The 24697-nt window shown below is 34.7% G+C and overlaps 1 protein-coding gene across 6 annotated transcripts in view; it reads left to right on the top strand.

The window, feature by feature from the left end:
• Positions 1 to 24697, top strand: part of TTC21B (tetratricopeptide repeat domain 21B) — a 97575-nt gene that overhangs the window by 1567 nt on the left and 71311 nt on the right. For all 6 annotated transcript variants that reach the window (XR_001438619.3, XR_003721278.2, XR_013402009.1 and 3 more), the window contains exons 2-11: positions 2553 to 2682; positions 2773 to 2883; positions 6973 to 7139; positions 9327 to 9449; positions 11439 to 11596; positions 19511 to 19595; positions 20691 to 20789; positions 22170 to 22362; positions 22797 to 22894; positions 23213 to 23413. Coding sequence is in view for 3 of the 6 variants with exons in the window: in XM_077957133.1 (XP_077813259.1) it covers positions 2553 to 2682; positions 2773 to 2883; positions 6973 to 7139; positions 9327 to 9449; positions 11439 to 11596; positions 19511 to 19595; positions 20691 to 20789; positions 22170 to 22362; positions 22797 to 22894; positions 23213 to 23413 (1365 nt within the window). In the remaining 3 variants the exon portion in view is untranslated. The remainder of the gene's footprint in view (positions 1 to 2552; positions 2683 to 2772; positions 2884 to 6972; positions 7140 to 9326; positions 9450 to 11438; positions 11597 to 19510; positions 19596 to 20690; positions 20790 to 22169; positions 22363 to 22796; positions 22895 to 23212; positions 23414 to 24697) is intronic.

The following is a 24697-nucleotide window of genomic DNA, read 5'->3' as shown; positions in this document are numbered from 1 at the left end:
AAATATAAAAACCATTCTTAGTTCACTGGCTGTACAACCAGCCAGCCAGATATGGCCCACAGACTGTGGTTTGCCAAACCCTGCTCTAGAGTATGGAGTGGCTTTTACTCATCTTCATCACCACTACCATCCCAATGTACCACTGATGATTTCTTATCTGTGTTATTGCAGTTCCTCTTCCTAACTCCTATACCTTCCTCAAGAATCATGAAAAGGAAATAGAGTGTGTATGTGTGTGGAGGGAGAGTGAGGGGTTTGCAATTCAAGAGTCAGCTCTGAAATCCTCCCCAATAATCTTTCCCTTGATTTTAGTCATCCATCCTCCCCTCACACCACATTCAGTTTTCAAAGCTGTCCAAATGTTACTATCCCACATGCCCAAAGCAGTTTATAAGCTCTTTTCTTACATTTACTACATTGTATTTCAGTTAGTCTTCAGATTACAGTCTCATCTGAAAAATATAAGTTTTTTGGGGGGACAGGAACCGTGTCTTACTCATCTTTCTATTCATAGTACCTAGCACAGTGCCTGGGTACCAGTAGGCAGTCAGTAAATGTTTTGGATTGAACAATCTAACCTGAACCAAGGCAGTGGCACTAGGTATGTTTAGTGGGAGTTAGTCTAGAGAAATAGAAGAACCTACTGAGTGGTTCGACTTAGAGAGACTGGGCAAATAGGAAGGGAGGATTCATGAGTAACAGAGTACCTGACTTGGGTAGCAGGTGGAAAATGGAAATACGAATCTAGAACATAGACAAGAGGTCTTGGCAGGACACTTTTTTTTTTTATTCTATTAACATATGGGATCAGAGGAACTTATTTTTTTCAGAATAGAACTCTTATACTATGATATCTTAATTAATTCTCACAGTGACCCATATATTTGCATTACTAACAACATTTTATAAATGAGCAGACTGAGGCATTGTAAGAAGGACTAGAGATTTGAAGCCGGGTCTTTTTGCCTTTAAATTCCTGTCCTTTTTATGGTTCTATGCCACTGCCTTTCAGGAGGATTATAGATACTTAGTGATAGTGTGCAGAAGTCAAGTAACGTATTAAATGTGTCCTTAGTTGTGGCAAAGTAAGAGGTCATTTTGCAACTTTAGGGAATGGAGCATTGAAGGAAAACTGCGCTTCACTGAAGTGTGTTGTGGGGGTCTGGAGATGGGGTGTGGATCACACTTTTAAGAAACGTGGCTAAAAAGGAGAGTAGGGAGCAGTGATCACAAGGAGGGAGGCAGAGTAAAATTACAGAGAACAGTCGCCTAACTGATCTAGAGAAGTACATGGACTATAGCCCTCCAAAAGCAAGAGACGATATACAACAGAGCTGTCGGACGGGCGTGGTGGCTCACGCCTGTAATCTCAGCACTTTGGGAAGCCCAGGTGGGCGGATCACTTGTGGTCAGGAGTTCAAGACCAGTCTGGCCAACATGGGGAGCCCCATCTCTACTTAAAAATACAAAAATTAGCTAGGCGTGGTGGTGCGTGCCTGTAGTCCCAGCTCAGGAGGCTGAGGCAGGAGAATCGCTTAAACCTAGGAGGCAGAGATTGCAGTGAGCAGAGATTGCGCCACTCCAGCCTGAGTAACAGAATCTCAAACAAAACAAAACAAACAAACAAAAAAACCAGAGCTGTCTAGACACCCTTAGATTTTAGTTGTGTCACTTAGTTACTGTATTTCTCACTGCTACTGAACAAGCTGTAGAGTACAGGTAGGTAGGAGGTATGGGGTGGCCCAAACTGCTTTCTGGTGAATCAGGTGTATCGTAGTGATGGCGGGAAAGTGTGGTTTCTGTCTTTGATTAGGTTAGCAACCAAGCCTTAGACATAATCCTAAGAAAAATGGTAGACAACACAGGCCCATTTTTATTCAGAAGTTAGTAGGTCCTGATGGTTTTGTCTTGTATATGGAAATAATATAATTTTGGAAAAAGCTTAAAGACAACCATTTTCATTGAAAAATAGTTTATTTATTTTTAACTGACAATTTATTTGTCACAGAACTCAAAGCCAAGTAAGATAACATTTGATGATACGTTGAAGAATTTAATTTGTCATTACTTTGTAATGCTGTAATAAAATACTGGATATTTTGAAAAGAAGGTTTTTTTTTTTTTTTAAAAAAAGAAACCTATGGTCTGGCAATGGAAGCCTTTTGTCTTTTTTTTTTAATTTTAATTTTAATTTTTATTTTTTTAGTTCCTGTTTATTGTCTGCCTTTCTGTTTTCTAAAACATTCAAGAAAATGTGGGCAAAGGAAAAATGGCGAAAGCAGCCTTATTTCGATGCTGTTAACAAAAACTTTAGGAAAAAGGATTTAAATTATTAGAAAACATTGAATTATTTCAGTAATTTTATGATCATTCAGTTCTGCAATTCTTAGCATTGAGTTCTAGCCATTAACAGTATTTTAAGAAACTTGGAAGAAAAAAGTCACATTGCCTAAATTTTACATTATTCTAGATGTTAGATTAATATCTGCTTCTTAAGAGTATTTCAGAGCACCAGAATTCCTTTATAACATTTTTTCATTATTTCCATTTAGACTTTGATTAATTACTATTGTCAAGAGAGATATTTCCATCACGTGTTACTGGTTGCCAGTGAAGGAATTAAGAGGTATGGAAGTGATCCAGTCTTCAGGTTTTATCATGCCTATGGCACATTAATGGAAGGTACGTGTTAATCATTAAACATGTTCCATCAGTTTTGAATTCTTGCTTTGTACTAAGAACAGTTTTTCATATCATAATCTTGATTTTCAGGTAAAACTCAAGAAGCTCTTCGAGAATTTGAGGCTATTAAAAATAAACAAGATGTATCACTTTGTTCTCTAATTGCACTGATATATGCCCATAAAATGAGTCCTAATCCAGGTATGGTATTTAAATACAATGCTTAGGACAATTTTTCCTATTCAGTTTATTTTGATTTTTCTCAGTTATCAAGTCATTCAGTCTGATCACACTATATTATGTATTTTCTATAGATACAATTTATACATATATTTATCTTCCTGATAAGGGTATAAATTCATCAGGCACAAGAAATGTGTCTTCTACTACTTTCGTGTTCTTTATATCCTATGGCAGAGATTTCATTAGTACATAGGGATTTTTTTTAGACAACTTAAAGGGGAATGTATATTAGTAATTGTTATACCAAAAAACAGGTACTGTATATGCATAAATTGCTCTGCAGCAGCCAAGTTTACAACTTATGTGCAAATATACAGCCAATGCAGTTTATTTCTGTATATTAAGCTTCTTGAGAGCCTTAAAACCCTTTATGGCCGGGCGCGGTGGCTCAAGCCTGTAATCCCAGCACTTTGGGAGGCCGAGACGGGTGGATCACGAGGTCAGGAGATCGAGACCATCCTGGATAACACGGTGAAACCCCGTCTCTACTAAGAAATACAAAAAAAAAAAACTAGCCGGGCGAGGTGGCGGGCGCCTGTAGTCCCAGCTACTCGGGAGGCTGAGGCCAGAGAATGGCGTGAACCCGGGAGGCGGAGCTTGCAGTGAGCTGAGATCCGGCCACTGCACTCCAGCCTGGGCTACAGAGCGAGACTCCGTCTCAAAAAAAAAAAAAAAAAAACAAAAAACCAAAAAAACAAAAAAAAACCCTTTATGAGGGCTATATCTTGAGAGATACTCAGCAAATTTTTATGCAATAGTAGGTTGACTAGATTAGAGAAGGAAATTTATACATAAACCAGCAATTAAAGTTGTGTAAACTGCCAGGCTAAGTGGCTCAAACCAGTAATCCCAGGAACTCGGAAGGCTGAGGTGAAGGATTACTTGAGCCCAGGAGTTCGAGGCCAGCCTGGGCAACATAGTTAGACCCCCCATCTCTATAAAAACAGAAAATAAAAAATAAAGTTATGTGAACTGTCTTAATGTATAGTTAACTTAATGGCGAAGGCAGAAGAGTTTCCCAATTATATGTAATAAAGAAGAAGTAGTGTTATATTCTTCCATATATATCCAGTAACAGCTAATAGGATTGTAAATATAGATTGTGTTTCAAAAAATTAGATAATAAACAAAAGTCGTAGACTGGTTCCTTGAGTATTAGATGAGACTTTTTTCTAAAGTCAAGTATGGCATACCTCCTTCACACATACGCAAATCAATACAAAGTTATTTAAAACATGTAAATATGTGCTTAATTTATCCAAGAAACTATGCCTAATACAGTGAGAAGCTACAAAAGAATTGTAATAATTGGTTCATGCCATCAAGTTGGTAATCTAGTGGAAAAAACAAAATGTAAAAACCACAAAGATTAAATTCCAGTGTTTCTATTAAATAATACAAAATGAAACAAATGAGTTTATAATTAATTGAAGTTAATATGCACTATTAATTTGGAAGAGTAGGCTGAGAAGGCTTTTGAAAGTTTGCACCTTAATCTGATCTTTGAAGGACTGGTAGAATTTGAATATGAAGAGTATTGGCCAGAGAGGAGAAATGGATGGGCAAATACGTGGAAGTGGTTCAGGTTTAGGCTCTTCTGTGGATCCCCTTTCTCCATACTCCAGTGGGAGTGTGTTTAGCTAGAGCAGAGAATTTTCATGGGAGAGCTGTAGTCAGTATAAATAAATTAGTAAAAAAATAATTTCTTTTTAGAATCAAGTTTTTATTTAATTGGTTATTCTTACCAGTGTTGATTCTGTTGGAAACTGATTTGCAGGACACTGAAACGATGGAATCAGAAATACTGTTTAGAGGGACCTGAGTGCTAACTCTACTTTGCACCAAGGATGATACTGAATGGACTTGAACTCTAGTAGGGGCCCAGATGTCTGTAAATACCACCTAGGAAAGTCCTAGATTGTTAGTATACATTGTTCCAGGATGCCTATGTAAACCCTGCTTATAAAAAAGCTGAGATCTGGCAACAGCTTTGTGCAGACAGTGTTAGAGCTAATTGATACCTCATTAAGGACGTGATGGAAAGCTGAGTAGGAAAGATTTCCTGTGCAATGCCTGCTCCTGCCTGGTGAGGTTTTTTTGTTTTGTTTTGTTTTTGTTTTTGTTCTCTTTTTCCCTTTCTGTATCATGGCTGTTTAATGAACGCTTCTGAAGGGGTTGTAGGGATGGGGAGTGGGGAGAGGAGAAAAGGGTCTTCTTGCTAAGCAATCTGTAGACTTACAGAAACAGTTTTGTTTCCTTAACTTGTTATATTGTACCTTGTTAATTTCACATTTAAATTTGTATCATTAGAGTTGAAAGGAAGAGTCACATACCTTTCTCCTTGGTAGCCATTCCTGGAAGATAGAACTGTTGGAATCACGGGCCTCAACTTACATTTCTTCTTCCTCATTGCATGGCTGATTCAGATTCTGATTCCATCCAGGGTTTGGGTATAATTGACTTCTGTGTCCTAAGCAGATACTTTTTTATATATATATATGTATGTGTGTGTGTGTGTGTATATATGTGTGTATATATATGTATATATATATATAGAGAGAGAGAGAGAAAGCAGGAGAGAGAGAGAGTATATAGATTTAATGTAAGTGAATAGAGTTATCTATTTAAGGGAGCAGTCAGTATTAAACTACATCAGCAATTACGACATCTTTTTACTGACCCATAACAGTAACTGGCATGTTTATATGTTTTAGAATTGTATTTAAGAAGTATTAATACTTTGAGTATCAGTAGTGGACCTGTTCCTAATAATTGTGATTAGAACCATTATACATTTTTACAAGTCTTATTATTAAAAAATATTAGCCTGTACAGCCTTTCTATTTTGGAAATGATGTAAACTCTATAGCTGTATTGTGCATTGCAGTGATCCTTGACCATATACCTCCTCTGTTGCCCAGACTGGAGTGCAGTGGTGCGATCTAGGCTCACTGCAACCTCCGCCCCCCAGGTTCAAGCAATTCTCCCTGTCTCAGCCTCCCAAGTAGCTGGGATTACAGGCACCCACCACCACACCCACCTATTTTTTTTTTTTTTCTTTTTTCAGTTGGGATTTCACCATGTTGGCCAGGCTGGTCTCAAACTTGTGACCTCAGGTGATCCACCCACCTCGGCCTCCCAAAGTGCTGGGATTACAGGTGTGAGCCACCATGCCCGGCCATATACAGCTTTTTTAGTAAGTTTGAGGAACTGAATTTAAAATTTGATTTAATTCTAATTAATTTACTTTTTAAATTTAAAAATGATACTTGATTCAGTTATTAGAAAACTTATTTCGCAATAACTTGAGTCTAAAAATCTGCTTTTCAGCCATAAGTTTTATGAAAACTACAAATCAAGTATTTTTGAATAAAATGTAGCCTTTTTTTTTTTTTTTTTTTTTTGAGTCAGAGTCTTGCTCTGTCACCCAGGCTGGAGTGCAGTGGCGTGGTCTCGGCTCACTGCAAGCTCTCTGCCTCCCAGATTCATGCCATTCTCCTGCCTCAGCCTCCCCAGCAGCTGGGACTACAGGTGTATGCCACTGCACCTGGCTAATTTTTTTTTTTTGCATTTTTAGTAGAGACAGGGTTTCACCGTGTTAGCCAGGATGGTCTCGATCTCCTGACCTCGTGATCCACCTGCCTCAGCCTCCCAAAGTGCTAGGATTACAGGCATGAGCCACCGTACCCAGCCAAAATTTAGCATCTTAATTGTGATGTGCTGTTAGTATGAAATACCACATTTCACAGGTAGTAAGAAAAAAGCATGCAAAATATCTCATTAATTTTTCTATCGATGATGCATTGAAATTATATCTTAGATATATTAGCTTAAATAAAACATTAAGATTAATTTTAATTGTTTCCTTCTATTTCTTTGATAGGGCTACTAGAAAATTTTAAGTTATATATATATATGGCTTGCATTTTATTTCTGTTAGACAGTACCACTATAGAGAGAAGTAAATTTTTTGCCTTAATTATCTGACCTTTTATAAATACTTGATCCAGAATTTAATTTTTATTTAATATCATTTTCCCCTCCCAGATAGAGAAGCTATTCTGGAATCAGATGCCAGAGTGAAGGAACAACGTAAAGGAGCTGGAGAGAAAGCCTTATACCATGCAGGCTTATTTTTATGGCACATTGGTCGCCATGATAAAGCAAGAGAATATATTGACAGAATGATCAAAATGTCAGATGGTAGTAAACAGGTAGCTATTTTTCTGATTTTAAAATAATAACATTAAAAATCCTTACGTTATTGATCTATCCAGTAGTATCTGTGGTTTAGTTCTTTATTATTGTCCACTCTATTGCCACTTTGTAAATGACAGCTTTATTTTAACCCATTTATGGTTATCGATATGGTTAATAGTGTATTATAGAATAGGGATTCTCTAAGGTTAGTTTTATGCTACTAACTCTTAAATGATCCCTGCCTGGTTCCTTCCCTCTGTTTTTCTCTTTCTTTTTTTCTCCCTTTTTTTTCCTTCCCTCCATATTTTGTTCTTTCCTTTTCTCCCTCTCTCCTTATTGAACAGCTGTAGATACAAGGCACCATTATTTGTAGTGTTAATAATGTAAAGGAAAATAATACATAAACTTCACTTTCATGAATGAATAATCCAGTAGTGGCATAGAGCACATCCCCAGCTAATATTGTGGGAAAAATGATAGATGATACGAGAGATATGTGATTAAAGTATGCAAGAAAATAATAGCTAACATATATTGCTTGCTTAGTTTGTGCTAGGCACTGTTTTAAATTAAGGAGAGATCACATGCATAAGTGTTAAGAGAATGTGAAAGAATTTTTTTGAAGGAACTAGCATTTGAACTAAAACCTGAAAGAAGGATACAATTTCAACAGGCAAAGATTATGGAAAAGGGAAGTAGATACTCCCAAGGTGAGAAATAATAGATGGAAATGAGACATGTTACTTCAGTGTACACTGAGATACTCATATTTGATGGAACATAGGATACGTTGGTAATGAGCAGGGAAGAAAAGCTTGGAGAAGTAGACTGAGACAAATTGAAGGATCTTGACTGCTAGTTAGAAATATTTGTGTCTGATTTGACATTCTTTGAGAGGCTACTGAAGACTTTTAATTATGGTAGTGATTTTATTAGAGTGCAAATCCAGAAGATTAATTTAGCAATGGTTTCTTGGATGAAGTGGCTTGAGGATAAACTGAAATGCAGCAAAAATAAAAAAGATAGTCTTTCTTGCAGAAGTTTTTGAGGCATGACACTAAAATATTGTACAGTGAGTACAAAGTTCAGAATTTTTAAATTACCCACAGGACCTGTGAACTGATGATAAATAGTTGGGAAAGATAACAAGTTGTCATGTATTAGGATGTCTTTGAGGCTTTCAGCCTAAATAAATTAGAGACCAGTTAGCATAAATAGAAAATACATTGGTGTAAGAAACTAATCTTAAAGGGAAGTGATCTGACTTAAGACATGCTGTATTTCTGGTTCTGGCAGAACAGTAAGATGGAGATAACAGATGAATTTCTGGAAAAATAAAAATTTAGAAGAGGTTTTGGGCTAGAAATATAGGTTGGGAATCATCTACACAGAGACAATAGTTAAAACCATTCAAATAATGGCACTGATTTAGTGCATAGCATTGGTTAAGGTTCTGATCTGTATTTTCAGGTGAAATACAGGGAGGTGAATATAGTCTTGGTTAAACATTTATAAATTTGTCAGTTAACCTAGATTTTTTAAATAGAAGAGCATATTTCACAGTTTTTTATTTGACCTTAAACAGAAAAATAACCAGTTTTTGTCTTCTTTTCAATCCTGTGTGTCTTACAACCCATTGGCCCACTGACTTGTGTAAAGATAAATATCCATGAGTTCTTCAGTTTCTAATGTTTCAGGCCGTTCACCTGTCATTTGAAATTCAATGGACTAATCAAAGAAGTTAAGAAGATAGTTGCCAGATCATCTGAATGTTTAGGATATGTGAAGCAAGACATCTTCTGTTATTTCATCTTAGTTCATTTAGACTGTTTGCTCAAAAAGAGACAACAAATTCTCATCTATATATTGAATTACATGTTTAAGTGTTATTATTCATCAATTACTAGCAAAGTCTCAGAGAAAATAATGGTTTAAACACTAATAGAATATTTGATAAGCTTCTTAATTTTAATATTGAGCTCAATAGTAATGTTAAAGGCTGAAATTTGTAATATAGTTCCCAAGACACTAGACTGGCAAGGGTTCAAAAGTGATTTCACTAACAGAATTTTATTGTTCATAACATATTTGTTAGAGTCCTTTTTGTTATTAATTGCCAGAAAAATGACAGTAGGCTCTTTCATTAACATTTATTTCTTTTCATTTCTAAAGAAGTAAAAATAGAATTATTCATTTTACAGGGACACGTTTTGAAAGCATGGCTTGATATTACAAGAGGAAAAGACCCTTACACTAAAAAAGCACTGAAGTATTTTGAAGAGGGACTCCAAGATGGGAATGATACTTTTGCTCTGCTGGGTAAGGTGAGTTGGAGTTAAGGTAAATAAATCATGTTTCAAAATGTATTCATAATATATTTGAAACCTGACAAAACCAAGTAGCTCAAAAAAGTTGATAATTTTCATGATGCTGTTGTCAGCTCACAGCTGTAAGGTGGACTGGCATTTGTATAAGACGATGAGCAATACACTAGAGAAATGTATTCCCTGCCAAAGTTCCTGAATCCTGGATCAGCTGTAACTGTTATTGTTGTTGTTATTTTGGTTCAGACATTCTTTCCTCAGCATTTATCATGTGTCTTATGTATGTGAGGTGTCCCTTTAGATACTAGAAACCCTGAGCAAGAGAAAACCTGTTTTTATGGAGCTTGTATTCTACTGATGGAGGCAGACAATAAACAAAATAATTAAGTTATATAATATATTAGAAGGTGGTAAGTACAATGGAAAATACAGCTGGAAAAGCTGGGGCATGAACTTCCAATTTTACATGAAGTGGTCAGAGAAAGTGACATTTGAGCAAAGACATTTAAGGAGGTGAGGGTTAAAGCCCTCCAAGCATCTTGGGGAAAGTATTTCAAATAGAGGAGATGATGAGTTCAGGTACCTTAAGGCGTATTCAGGGTTAGCAAGGAGGCCAAAGTGGATTGAATAAAGAGAACAGAAGTGAAGGCCTGAGGAAGAAAGGTGGGATGGGGATGAGGAGGAGTGGTGGGCCTGTTCTGTGAGGCCTTTGGCTTCTACCCTCAATTAGAGAGACAGGCAGCCAATACAAAGTTTTGAACAGAGAAATAACATGATTGGACATACATTTTGAGGGATGAGTCGTTAGAACTCATTAATGGGTGGAAATATTTAATTAGGACCCTTTCTTCCATCCCCATTGATGCTTTCTAAATGCCTTAATTTTTTTTTTGACTCAGCAAAAAGAAATTATGAGTTGGGAACAACAGTCTGTTAGATAAGCAGTAATTTGGAGGGATAAAAAAGAAAGGGGAGAGGATTCATGTGTTGACTTTTGTTGATGTCTCTACATCACTTTTCCTGTCACTTTGTGTGGACAGTAAGCCCGTTGGACATCTTGTTCAGGCCTCAAGTTTTACCTAATGGCACTGCTGTAGAAATTGGCCATACACTTGTCTTGATCATTTTTCTTCTCTTAAAGAAAAGCTGTTGGATAAAAATTTGCCTCATCATCTCTTTTTAATGTACTAACTATATTTATAGCTTTATTTTTTCTGACTATGAAAGTAATAAATGAACATAGTAAAACTTTTTTTAGAAAATACAGTAACATCTGAATGACAAAATGAACATCACCATTGGAAATAACCAGTTAAACTATTATATATAATATCTCTTCATGTCAGTAAATATACATCTAAAAATTTAGGTCATCATTTTTAATGATTACTTAACATTTTATTAAATAGATATACTATAATTTTCTCCTCTAGATACATTTGGGATTATTTTATACATAAACAATTCTGCCATAAATATCATCTATATACTTCCTTGTGATCTTTTCCAGTTATTTCCTTCAGATAATTCATAGAAGTGAAAATGTTGAAGTAGAGGGATTTATTTGAACTTTATTTTGCTTTTTCTTTAAAATCGTATGTTCTTTAACCTGAAAATAATTTCTTAAAAAGATGCAAAATTTCTAAAATTTCCTAAAATTTTAGATACTACTTGAACATTTCCTGGAAACATTTTAATCTAAAAAGACAATTTTCCTGTTCTAAATGGAAACATTATTTTATGGTATTTCCAAGAACATTTTAAAAAATTTTATCCTTTAATCATGTTTTTCAGCCATTTAAAAGTAAATTTTAAAACATAATAGTTTATATAATGTATTTGTATTATTCTGTGATGTTTTAAAATTTTGTTTTGACAAAAACTTACTGTTTCTCTCATTAAAAGTGATAACTGCTCCTCACAGAAAAGTCAGTAAGTATTAAATGCTCATACTCTGCCTGCTCTGCACCTTTTTTTCTCTTCCATTAGGCACAATGCCTTGAGATGCGCCAGAATTATTCAGGTGCCCTGGAGACTGTGAACCAGATAATCGTGAACTTTCCAAGCTTCCTTCCCTCTTTTGTTAAGAAAATGAAATTACAACTAGCCTTGCAGGATTGGGACCAAACGGTTGAGACAGCACAATGGTTAAGTAATAAAAGTTGACACAAGTCTCTTTGGATTTGGTTATAATTTTGAGAAAAAGCGAAATCTATGTGAATTTTTTTCTTAAGAGTTTTTAAATTTGATTGTTTTCAAACAGTGTGGAACCAAGAAAATACTTAAAGTCACACTGCTTTTAAACATTGAATTTATTGATTTACATAAATATTTGATTCCTGTTTTAAGACAGATACTCTCTTTAGGCAAACAGACCAATATCCCTGTGGTCATGAAGCTTATATTCAAGCGAGAGGAACCATATACTAAGCGTACCAAATAAGTATATTCTGTAGTATGTGTTAGAAAGTATAAGTGCTACGGGGGAAGGATAAACCAAGAAAGAGATGGGGAATGTTGAGGAGTTTGGTCTTATGGGATGGTCATGGACGGCTGAGACCTTTGAGCCATCTTCTAAAGAAGGTAAGGGAGTAAGCCATGCAGATGTTTGAGGGAAGACTTTGCAGAAGGAAGGAAAAGCAAATGCGGAGTCCCTGAGGTGGGAGCACATGTCATATGTTTGAGGAGTGGGAAGGAGTAAGAGAGGTGAGTAGGGTGTGAGGTCTGAGACAAAGGGTGGGAGTGAGCCCGTGCTAGATGATGAAGGGTCTTGTCAGCCATATAAAGATTTGAGGTTTTCTTCTGAAGCATGAGGTTACTGGAGGGTTTTGAGTAGAGGAATGCCATCATCTAAATTCTGTTTTAAAAGAATCACTCTGCCATGTGCAAAACAGACTGGGCGAGCAGGCAAAGGCAGAAGCAGGGAGAACCTTTTGAAAGCTGTTGCCATCATTGAGAAATGGTGGGGGCTGGCCCAGTATAGTTGTGGAAGTGCTTTGAGAAGTGATTGGAATCTGGGCCTGTAGCAATTTTGTTTAGGAGTAAGAGAAAGAATAGTTTAAGGTGATTCCAAGGTTTGTGGCCTGAACTACCAGAATAACAACAACAATGATGATAATGAACTGTTGTAAAGTGTTCAGAGTGCCTGGCTCATAGGAAGTGCTATCTATTTATTCCCAGGGTAACCCTAAGAGGAAGGTACTATTAGTATTTCTGTTTTACAACTGAATAGACTAAGGTACAAAGAGGTTGAGAAGATTCTCCAAAGCCACACAGTTACTTAGTGGTGGAGTCAGGATTCAAATCCAGAGCACTCTAGTCCCAGACTCTGTGCTCTTACCCACTACTTGTACTAGAGGATGCAGTTTGCTTCAGCTGCACAGGATGATTATGGAAAAAGAAGGTTTCAGGGCAGGGAAGGAGTTTAGCCTTCAACATTGTAATTTCGAAATGCCTATGAGAAGTCAAAGTAGAGATGGATGTATGGGCAGGCAGCTGTATGTCTGAATCTGGAGTTCTCGAGAGAGGCCTAGGCTATAGCTAATATTTTGGAGTCACTGACACATAGATGTGATTTAAAGGCATGAGATCAAGAATAAATGTATTTGAGGCACAAATCAATACTTTCTAATGGATGAATTCATGTCACTTAATACTGAAATCACAGAAAAGTAAATTTCATAGGTAATACAAATATACCTTTAAAATCAGAATGTCTTAATAGAACTTCTTATGCAAACAATAGGCAAGATCCTTTCAAGATACAAATGAAGTATAAATTGCATAGAAAGTCACCTTTACTTCAGTGTGGATCAAGGTTTATAGTCTTAGAATCTTCAGAATAAGTGACTTGCAAGCATGTCTAACTTTCATCCATATCTGACAAAATATTAATGGCTATCTCAGGACCGAACATCTTGGTAACATCTTTGCCAAGATCATCTATCATTTATTATGAAGAATTTCAGATTTATGTAAAAGCAGACAGAATAGCATCATGAGGTACTCTTATCTGTTTCCTGCCCCCAGCTACCATCACCACATGACTAAACCCCCGTTTGCTTCCTGGGTTTAATTTTCAGTTTGAAGCAAATTCAAAACTCTGCATCATTTCATTTGTAAATATCACAAGATGCATTGAAAAAATAGGATAATTCTTTTCCCTCTACAACATGACAATGTCATTATCACATATAAAAAATTAAAAATAGTTTTTTAATATCAAATATCCAGTGTTCAAATTACTAATAGTCTCAAATATTATGTTTTTTAAATAAATTACTTTTTAATCAGGATCCAAATAAGTCTACATATTGTGATTGGTTTATATCTTTAAAGTCTCTAGGCTCTCTCCCAGTCTCTGTAAGTTCTTTCTCACTCTTTCTTTCTCTCTCCCTTCCTATCTCTCTCCTTCCCCTCTTCCCTCTCCCTCCCTCCTTCTTCCTGCCTTTCTATTTCCCTGTTTCCCTTCTCTTTTTCTTCTTGCCTTCTTTTTAAGGTAAAGAAACCAGTGTTTTGTCCTGTAGCGTTTTCCATGATCTGGATTTTGTTGTTTGTCTGCCATGGTGTAGTACAACTTGTTGCTTTATCCTCTGTAGTTGGTGGTTGGATCTGGAGGTTTGGTTAAATTCACATTAAGTTTTGTTGTTTTGGCAATTACTTCATGAGTGGTACTGTTGTGTTTCATCACAGTGACAGAACGTCTGCTTGTCTCTCTCTTTTTGTGGTATCAGCAGTTATTCATGCTCAATACCTAAGTGCTTGATTCTTAGGGATTATAGTAGGATTACATTTGAATTCTATCATTCTTTCTTTGTTTCTTAGCTAGAATACCTATAAAGAAAAACTTCTCATCTCCTGGTTAGTTACTGAGTGGTGTAGTTCATATAAGAAAAATAGGATAAGGTGCTTAAGTCTTTTCCTTTATTTCCAGGTTTTAAAAAAAAAATGCCAAGAATTCCTTAGCATCCTTCATTGGTAATTGATTAGTGGCCTAGGTTTGTTTGTTTTACATGCCATGGATTTAGATGAGTGCTTCTGGACATTTCAGTCATTATAATTGTACAGTCTTATCTCTGACTATTAGGAGCTTCTTCAAGTTGTTCTTAAGTCCTTTTGACGTGATCCTAGTAGTCTTTGATAGTTACTTTGCTATTTGGTATGACAAGCTGTCCAGGCTCATTTTGTGTATTATTTCCCCAAGTAGGTATCAGTCATTTGTCCAGGGCAATCTAATCTCTTTTAGTGTGAAATGATATTTGAAGGCCACAATTTGGGCACTAGTAATTTTTTGATGTATGTATCTGTCAAGATTTTTTTTTCTAGGCGCTGTGTGTGTGTGTGTGTGGTTTCTATATATTTTAAAAATATGTTTATATTTTGAGGGTGTTTTAAAAGTAAGAAATAGACTCATAATGTACTTTTAAACTTGTTTTTCTCTTTAAGAGAGTGTTCCATAGATATCATTTTATACCTATTCACATAGATACACCAAATTGTTTTTTAATAAACAGTATTTTTAGGGTACTTTTATACTCACAGCAAAATTAAACAGAAGGTACAGAGATTTCCCATACATTCCTACCTCCACACATAGATAGTCTGCCTAATTATCAACATCTCCCACCAGAGTGGTACATTTGTTACAGTGGATGAACTTACATCATAGTCACCTAAAGTCCCATCATTTATATTACAGTTCACTTTTGGTGTTGTACATTCTAGTGGTTTGGACAAATGTGTAATCACATGTATCCACCATTATAGTATGATACAGAATATTTCTACTTCCCTAAAAATTATCTTTATTGTGTATCCACTGTATATCCCTCCATCTCCCCAACTCCTTGCAATCACTGCTCTTTTTACTGCCTTTATAGTTTTGCCTCTTCCAGAGTGTCTATAATATAGAATAATGCAATATGTAGCCTTTTCAGATTGGCTTCTTACATTTAGTATTATGCATTTAACTTTCTTCCATGTCTTTTCATGACTTGATAACTCATTTCTTTTTAGTGCTGAATAATATTTCATTGTTTGGATGTACCATAGTTTATCCATTGAAGGACATCCTGATTGCTTCCAAATTGTGGCATTTATGAATAAAGCTACTATAACCTTGTGCAGGTTTTTGTATGGACATCAGTTTTCAACTCCTTTGGATCAAATACCAAGGAACATAATTGCTGAATCATATGGTAGGAGCATATTTAGTTTTGTAAGAAACTGCCAAACTATCTTCCAAAGATGTTATACCATATTATATTCCCACCAGCAATGAATGAGAGTTTCTCTTGCTTTAAAACATCTGCATCAGCATTTGATGTTGCCAGTGTTCTGGATTTTGGCCATTCTAATGGGTTTCTAGAGGTATCTCATTGTTATTTTAATTTTAATTTGCATTTCCCTGGTGATATGACGTGGAGCATTTTTAAATATGCTTATTTGCAGTCTGTATATCTTGTTTGGTTAGGTGTCTATTAAGGTCTTTGGCCCATCTTTTAATTGGTTGTTTGTTTTCTTATTCTTTGGATTAAAGAGTTCTCTGTATATTTTGGAAAACCATCCTTTATCAGGTATATCTTTATCTGATAAATATTTTCTCCCAGTCTGTGGCTTGTCTTTCACAGAGCAGAAATTTTTAATTTTAATGAAGTACAGCTTATCACCTCTTTCTTTCATGAACTATGCCTTTTGTGTTGTATCTAAAATGCCATCATCAAACCATAGGCCATCAGATTTTCTCGTTTTATCTTCTAGGAATTTTATAGTTTTATGTTTTACATTTAGCTCTGTGATCTATTTCAGATGGATTTTTGTGAAGAAGGTGAGGTCTGTATCTATATTCCTTTTTTCCATGTGGATGTCCAGTTTTTCCAGTGCCATTTATTGAAAAGAGTGTCTTTTCTCCATTGCATTGTCCTTGCTCTTTTGTCAAAGATCAGTTTACTATCTATGTGGGTCTATTTCTGTGATTTCTACCCTGTTCCATTGACCGGTTTGTTCTTTCACCAATACCACACTACTGTCTTGATTACTGAAGCTTTATAGTAAGTTTTGAGGTCAACTAATGTCAGACTTCTAAATTTGCTCTTTTCTTTCAATAGTATGTTGTTGTTCTGGGTTTTTTCCCACTCTGTATAAACTTTAGGATCAGTTTGTCAATATCCACAAAATAACTTGCTGGGATTTTGATTGGGATTGCATTGAATGAGTTTATAGATCAAATTGGGAAGAACTAACATCTTATATTGTCTTTGCATCCATGACATGGAATATCTCTCTCTTTATTTGGTTTTTCTTTGATTTCTTTTGTCAGAATTTTAAAATTTTCCTCATAGACATCTTGCACATATTTTGTTAGATTTATATGTACCTAAGTATTTTACTTTAAGGAGTGCTAATGTAAATGTTACTGTGTTTTTAATTTCATATACCGTTTGTTCATTGCTAGCACATAGGAAAGCAGTTGATGTTATGTATTAACCTTATAGCCTACAATCTTGCTATAATCACTTGTTGATTCCAGGAGTTTTTTAAATTGATTCTTTTAGATTTTCTACATAGATGTTCCTGTCATCTGTGAACATCTATGTATTTCTTCCTTTCCCTAATCATTTTAAAACTGAGTAGCAATCTGTGAATTGAAAACACAAATAATTTATTTAATCTCTCCCCATTGGTATACACCTAAGCTGTTTCCAATTTTTCAGTGTTCAGTATAGTGCAGTGTGCACACACGCATACACACATACCTCTTTGAACACAGGTAGGACTATATATGCAGAGAAGTTTCCCAAAGGAGAGATTGTTGAATCCAAGATACTGTATTTGTTAGGGTGGGCTAAGCTGCTACGAAAGTAGATCTAAACATATAATGATTCAGTATAATAGAAGAATGTTTTCCCATATGTAACTGTTTTAGGTAAATGTTAGAAGTGATCAGGCAGCTTTGCTCCACACTGTTTTTAACAGACCTAGACTCCTTCCATCTTGCAATCCTGCCATCTCCTAAGACCTCATAACAGCTGGCAGAAAGGGAAAGATAATGTAGAGAAGTCATTCCACTTTTTGTAAAAGCCCAGGCCCCAAAATTGAATGTATTATTTTATTTCACGTTGACCACCTCTACATGCAAAGATGTCTGGGAAGTGTTGACTAGCCACATGCCCAAGCAAATAAGGAGAGAATGGATTTAAGGAGACAAATTGTAGTCTCTGCCTCAAGTATATAAATTTAAAATTTTGATAGGCACTGCCACATTGCTCTAAGAAATCATACTAATTTACACTCCTACCAGTAGTCGATTGAATGTTCCCTTACCTTATCCTCACCAATTCTGGCCATTTTCAGTGTGTGTGTGTGTGTTTTTGTTTGTTTTTTGTTTTTTTTTCTAAGCCATCTGAAACAGAGGTGTCTTATTTTTATTTTCATTTATTGTATTGAGATTGAGCAACTTTTCATATGCTAAAAGCTCTTTTCTTTGGTATATAACTGGTTCTAAATATGCTTTTTTTTTTTTAAGTGAGCCTACTCTCTCCTTTTTGATGGACTCTGATAATTTTTATCGCAAGTTCTCCATCATGGTTTTTTGTTTTTTGTTTTTGTTTTTTTGAGACAGAATCTTGCTCTGTTGCCCAGACTGGAGTGCAATGGCATTATCTTGGCTCACTGCAAGCTCGGCCTTCTGGGTTCAAGTGATTCTTATGCCTCAGCCTCCCGAGTATCTGGGATTACAGCCACCCATTGCCACGCCCTGCTAATTTTTTTGTATTTTTAGTAGAGACAGAGTTTCGCCATGTTTCTCTTATAACAGTTTTGTTGGCTCTTTTTTTTTGTTCTTGACTATCATAATCAATTTACAAAATAATAAAAAAGAAACTGTAGAAGATTTTGGTTTGAATTACATTAAATTTGTAGTCATTTGTGGGAAAAAAATTTTTCTTAACCAAAAATGAGCATTATTATATCAGGCCGCTATTGGTGTATAGCAAACAACCACAAATGTCAGGACATATAATAATAAGTATTCTTTCCTCACATTTTTGTGGGTCGTCAAGGGTCTACTGATCTCAGGCAGGGCTTGGCTGGGGCCCTGCTTCAGTTCAGATCCAGCTGGGTGAGTGTGGCACATCATTGCAGTTTGGACTCTTGTCACCTCCAAGAGTGTTTTCCCCTGGACTCACAACAAGTGGCAGCCGCTACTCAGAGGGAATTCTTCTTATACTGATAGCAGGTGCAAGAGAACAAGCAGAAGTATGCAGTGCCTCTACAATTTAGGCTGGTACACTGCTATTCCTGCCCACATTCCATTGGCCAATATAAGAAAAATGTCCAAGTCCCTAGTCAAGAAGCAGTAGGGTACACTCCAACTTTTGTAGTTAGTTACATGGCAGAAGGCACGTACTCAGGGAGGGTTAAAAAACTGGAACCAGTAATTGTGATATGTACCACATCATCCATGATAAGAGAAGTCTAGGGCGTTACCTTTTTGGTTCAGTTCTTTTGAAAAATGTCCCTGAGTACAGTTTCATAGGAATTTTATAGCTTTTGCATGTTTCTTAAGTTTATGCTTGTTATTTTTTTCTTTTTTCTTTTTGTTCCATTTATTAATAGGATTTTTTAATGTAATATTTTCTTATTTGTTTTTATCACATAGGAATCTGTTGTTGTGAATAACATTAGTAGGTATTGTAATGTTTGACCCAGCTTTGCATTCCTGGAATTCCTGTAATAAATCAGCCTGGTTAAAGTGAATTATTCTTTTACTATGCTGTTGTATATAGTTAGCTAATACTTCATTTAGGATTGCCACAAGATTTAATGAGACTAGTATAATCTATTCATCTCTCTTAAAAACATATTACAAATTAAATTCCAGAGACTTTTATTTGTTTAAATAATAAAGTTGATAAGTTTCACAAAGCAGATATCATTTTACTAATGAAAATTACTTATTTTGATCAGTGGAATAGTGAGGCAAGCAAACCAACTTTTCATGCCCTCAAATAAAAGAAAATATATAAATTTATTTTGACATTAACTAAATTGTTTTCCTGCAGGTTGCTGCTCCAAGATAGCCAAAATGTGGAAGCACTGAGAATGCAGGCACTCTACTATGTGTGTAGGGAGGGGGATATAGAGAAGGTAAGTGGCATTGTATTATTTTAGTTTCCTATATTAAAAAATATATTTCATTACACATACACACCCACATACACACACACGTGTGTGCATGTGCATATACATTAAAGCCTTGAAGTTCTCTTTTAGACTATATGTCATGGTAGTTTTTAGTTGATTATGAGACTATACCTTAACAAAGAAGTCAGCTTCTAAAATCTATTAGTAAAGCAAAAATATTATACGATTAACATTACCCTTGAAAATCCCTTAAATCATTAATTATAGTATATATGGCTTTCTGTATGAAACTCCTGTGTATGATTAATGTAACCAGTGATACTAGATATGAAAAAATATGTATGCAAAATGTAATTTATAGTATATTTACAATTTAACTGAATTTGCGAAAATTAAATGGGCTTAGGATAAAATCCCATTGTACCTTATAATAAAGTATATCTGTTTCTGTAGTAGTGAACACATTGACTATAGATTGGATCATGGAGTGCCAAACTCTAATCTGAAGGAAATAGTATTAGTATAACATGTAGTAGATTTGCATTGTGTTTAGTGTGGTTAAATTGGTTAATGTGACAGTGCCTGATAGATACTTCAGTAAATACTAGGAGTATCTTAGTAGGGGTAAATTTTCCAGGCATTGAAATTACTTGTACTAAGTACCGTAATAATTTTTTCTATTCTAGAAAATATTTTGATTATAAACCAGTCTATAGAGGCAGTTGAAGGGCTAATCTCATATAATTTGTAAATACATTATCATTTGTATTTCATTTGTGTCATGAATTAACTGTTGGAGGGGGAGCTGGGCATGTACAGTTAATGAAATATTATGGGTGTCTTTGCCTATCCAAAGGTTTCCATTCAATAACAAGTATTAAAGAAACACATTCTAAAACACATTTATAATTACTGAGTTTGTTAGAACCTTAAATATGTTTTATAACATATAATCATCCATTGGAGGAGGAGGAATATATAAAAGCAAAGGTCTTTTAAAATACTAGTCGGGTTATGCTTTGTTAGCATATATGTGCATGTATTATGTTGTTTTTACTTAGTGTATTTTAAAGTTAATACCAGTTGCTTTTGTTTTAGGCTTCCACCAAGCTGGAAAACTTGGGAAATGCATTGGATGCCATGGAACCACAGAATGCTCAACTTTTCTATAACATTACACTCGCCTTCAGCAGAACTGTGAGAGTGCCTACCATGTACCAGAGCTCTGTTATCTATGGTAGAGGGCATAAAATAAGTGGAAAAGGTGGAAGCAGGGAAGAGCATATGGCCTAGAGTGCAAATATGTATTTAAATATATGACATACTCCTAAGAAAGGCAGTTTAGAGGAGATGTGGTTTCCAGCTATAAGAAGCCCTGGTGGAGGCTTCGTGGAGGAAATGCCACTTATTGATCTTTTAAGCATAGCCAAGTGCCTTCCAGGCAAAGGAAATAGAAGGTGGTTTATTTTCATCAGAGCATAGATTTATGACCAGGATTGCTCTTAGCTTTTGTTTTTTAAAACTATTTTTAAAAAGTTTTAAAGTGTATAAAAGACCATTTTGGTGGAGGAAATGGTTGGTAGCTTATTTTTTAAAAAACAATAGGAAAGAAATGTTTTTATTATAAGCTCCCAGTAAAAAGAAGGTAATCAAGAATGAAATAGAAATATACAGTAGAATCTCGAAATCAATACAAGGAATGACAATATTGAAAAGTTCATTAAACTAAGAAGGTTAAAATAATTAGCAAGCATAAAGTTGAAAGAAAAAAAAAAGGATATTAATTGTTAAATGACATGACTATACTTAATTTTCTTATTTAAAAACAAAGATATCAGATTGTGTAAACTTTAGAGGAAGAAAACTCCGTGCTATAACGAAACTTTGAATTAAGGAGGTATTTACCTTTTTCGCTTACCATAGTCCTAGACACATTATTTCAATTACTTTTTTACTAAGCTTATAAAAATTATATAAGTTGGTTCAAACATTTGAATAAGTATTTTACTATTAAAGATTGTTGTCTTGAAAAGTTATGTACTTATTCTAACAACACTGCTATTTCTTGAAATTTTTTTCAAGAAGATTCTAAGGCATGATCTTTTAAAATATTCTCACTGGTGGCATAGCTAGTGTTTAGGGGGAAAACAGATCCTAGTCCTAGTTTTTTATTCAATAAGAAAAAACATACGTATATTATACACATATACACACACACATATACACATGTAACCATAAAATAATGGTTTTCTTGTTTATAAAACAGTCATGAGACAGCTTGGAAAAGGAGTTCAAAAAAATATGTTTATGTAGTGACATCATTAGAAGTGTACTTTTCATACTAGTTATTTTGTAAAAGCATTATGTTCATTAGGATGTATAAGTTCTGATAGAATATAAACTCTTGATGCATTGTGTAGATAATAGGAAAGTTTTATTTTTCCTTAATTATTATTTTTTTTCTTTTTCATCACTCCTGTGAAGTACAAATAATATATATATTTAGAAAAAATAATCCTTCAGTCTTGGTAGAAATGTTTGACTTTGAAATCTTACATAATCTTTTTTTCTTTTTAGTGTGGACGTAGTCAACTCATTCTTCAAAAAATTCAAACGTTACTTGAGAAAGCTTTTAGTTTAAACCCTCAGCAATCAGAATTTGCTACAGAACTGGGATACCAAATGATTTTACAAGGAAGAGTTAAAGAGGCACTGAAGTGGTATAAGACCGCCATGACACTTGATGAGACTAGTGTGTCTGCCCTAGTTGGTATGACAACTGTTTTCATAAATATTTATAATACAGATACAAGTAGCAATTGCTTTTAACTTGCCATTAGAGAAGAACACAAGTATTTTATGGTTTTCTAAACTTAAATTGTTCTCTACTGCCCAGATTCGAAAAAGTCATGTCTTTAAAAATAAAATTTTTAATTCACAAATAATATCTTGAGAGAACAGATTTATATAAGGTGGTTCCTATAAATTATGAATTCTTCAGTAAATGATTTTATAAGGTCCAAGGCTACCCATTTTATTTTTTTTTCACTGTTTTCATTTTCTTTCTTTCTGTTGTTTTTAATCTAAAATGTTAAAGTATTGTGATGGGGGAAAATGTGTTTTATTAATGTTGTCATGTTAGCTTGAAGAGTGCATGCCTGAATTGGTGTGGACTTTGACTGTCTTTCTCCTGTTTGATTTTAGGATTTATCCAATGTCAGCTGATAGAAGGGCAATTACAGGATGCAGATCAGCAGCTAGAATTTTTAAATGAAATTCAGCAGTCCATTGGAAAATCTGCGGTACAGTATTTTATTTTATCAGATGGTCGATGCTAGCTGTTTATAAAATATGAAATTATAAATCAGTCTTATTGTTTTGTAATGGCTGGAAAGCACTAGTGTACACTAATTTTAATATGTAATTGAATTTATTAATTTACCTCCATGCAAAATGAAACTTTATTCTTCTGAATGATTCTAAAAGTCTGTTCAAGCTAATACTTGAGTTTGAACAAATAATTGCGTATCAGTAGCACATTATATGCATTTGAAATCTGAGTAGAAATAAATGGCTTTATAGCTAAATGGAATAATTTATGAAAACTACTTATTTTCTAGGAATTAATCTATTTACATGCAGTTCTTGCCATGAAGAAAAATAAACGACAAGAAGAAGTTATTAATTTGTTAAATGATGTCCTGGACACTCATTTTTCACAAATTGAAGGTTTGCCTCTTGGCATACAGTATTTTGAAAAGCTAAATCCTGATTTCTTGTTGGAAATTGTTACGGAATATCTGAGCTTCTGTCCAATGCAGGTAAGTAATTATGGGACTTACTTTCAAGGATGCATTTACATGATGTTTTATGAAAGAACTTAAAAGTTTTCTTTGATGCATTAGACTATATCGGCATCTTAAAATGGTAGTATTTGTATCTATGTTAGTTGAAATTGCTTTTAATCAGACTGTTTTTAGTAATGACTGCTGTCAACTACTGAAAGTATTGGTTTGCAGATATTCATTTGTATTTCATAAAATCTTAAAATCTTCAGTTTAAAGAAATATTAAAAGTCATCTAATTCAGACACCTACATTATATTTGCATCCAGTCTGTAACATCACTGTCAAGTGCCTATCCCACATCTGGACATACTTAGAAATGAAGTTCTTATCATATAACTATGATTGTTAGCCTATATTTCCTGTGTTAAGTCAAACTCTGCTTTTGGTTTTTAAAAAAAAAAAAAAAAAAGGACCATTTACTGGTCCTCCTTCTGCTCCTTGGATTGACATAGAGCAAGTCCAGTTGCTTAGAGCAAGGATCATTCCTCATTCATACACAGACCTTCAGATATTGGCAATTAGTTTTCATGTTCCACTAAACAACTCCAGGTTTCCAGCCATTTATTTTTTATATGAAATAGTTTTGAGAATTCTGTTTGTGAATCTGATGATGATTCTTTATTTTGTCTGTTCCTCTCATTAAGCTCACTATTCCAGATGTGGATTTGACCTGCAAGAACTAGAATAGACCTTTTCCTCCCTTATTCCGGAAGTCAATCCAACTTTCTTTTTATAAATCACATTACATTAATTACCTCTATTGAATCAACAGTTAATTAAAAACTTTCAGTCTCTTGTTGTACCTTTGGACTCAAATGTAGGACTCTACATTTATTCTATGAAATTTTATCTTTTTAGATTCATCTCATGAAATGAATTCAGATTCATTCCATGTTATCATATCCATTCCATGTTATCATATCCATTCCATGTTATCATATTCCTTGTGGATCATGATTGTCACCTATTTTAAATGGATCTTTATTGTCATCTGTCATCTGCTTTATCTAGCTCTGCGATAACTGTTACTATAATGTTCTCTTCCAAGTTTTGAGTAGACCTGAAGATAAAACCCTATGTTGTACTACCAGAGAGTTCTTTCCAAATTGATGTGGATTTATTAGTCAGCACTCTTATTACAGATAGTAAGCAGATACAGACGTCCTAACTTTACTGTATTCAGCTCACATTCAACACAGGGATATCAGGGCAGGCACTATCAAGCATTCTATTGCTGAAAGCAAACTTCTTAGCATT

The sequence above is a fragment of the Macaca mulatta genome, chromosome 12 (assembly GCF_049350105.2).
Source record: "Macaca mulatta isolate MMU2019108-1 chromosome 12, T2T-MMU8v2.0, whole genome shotgun sequence".
NCBI lineage: Eukaryota > Metazoa > Chordata > Mammalia > Primates > Cercopithecidae > Macaca > Macaca mulatta.
Note: the sequence above shows the minus strand (reverse complement) of the source record. Positions and strands in the feature narration are given on the sequence as shown.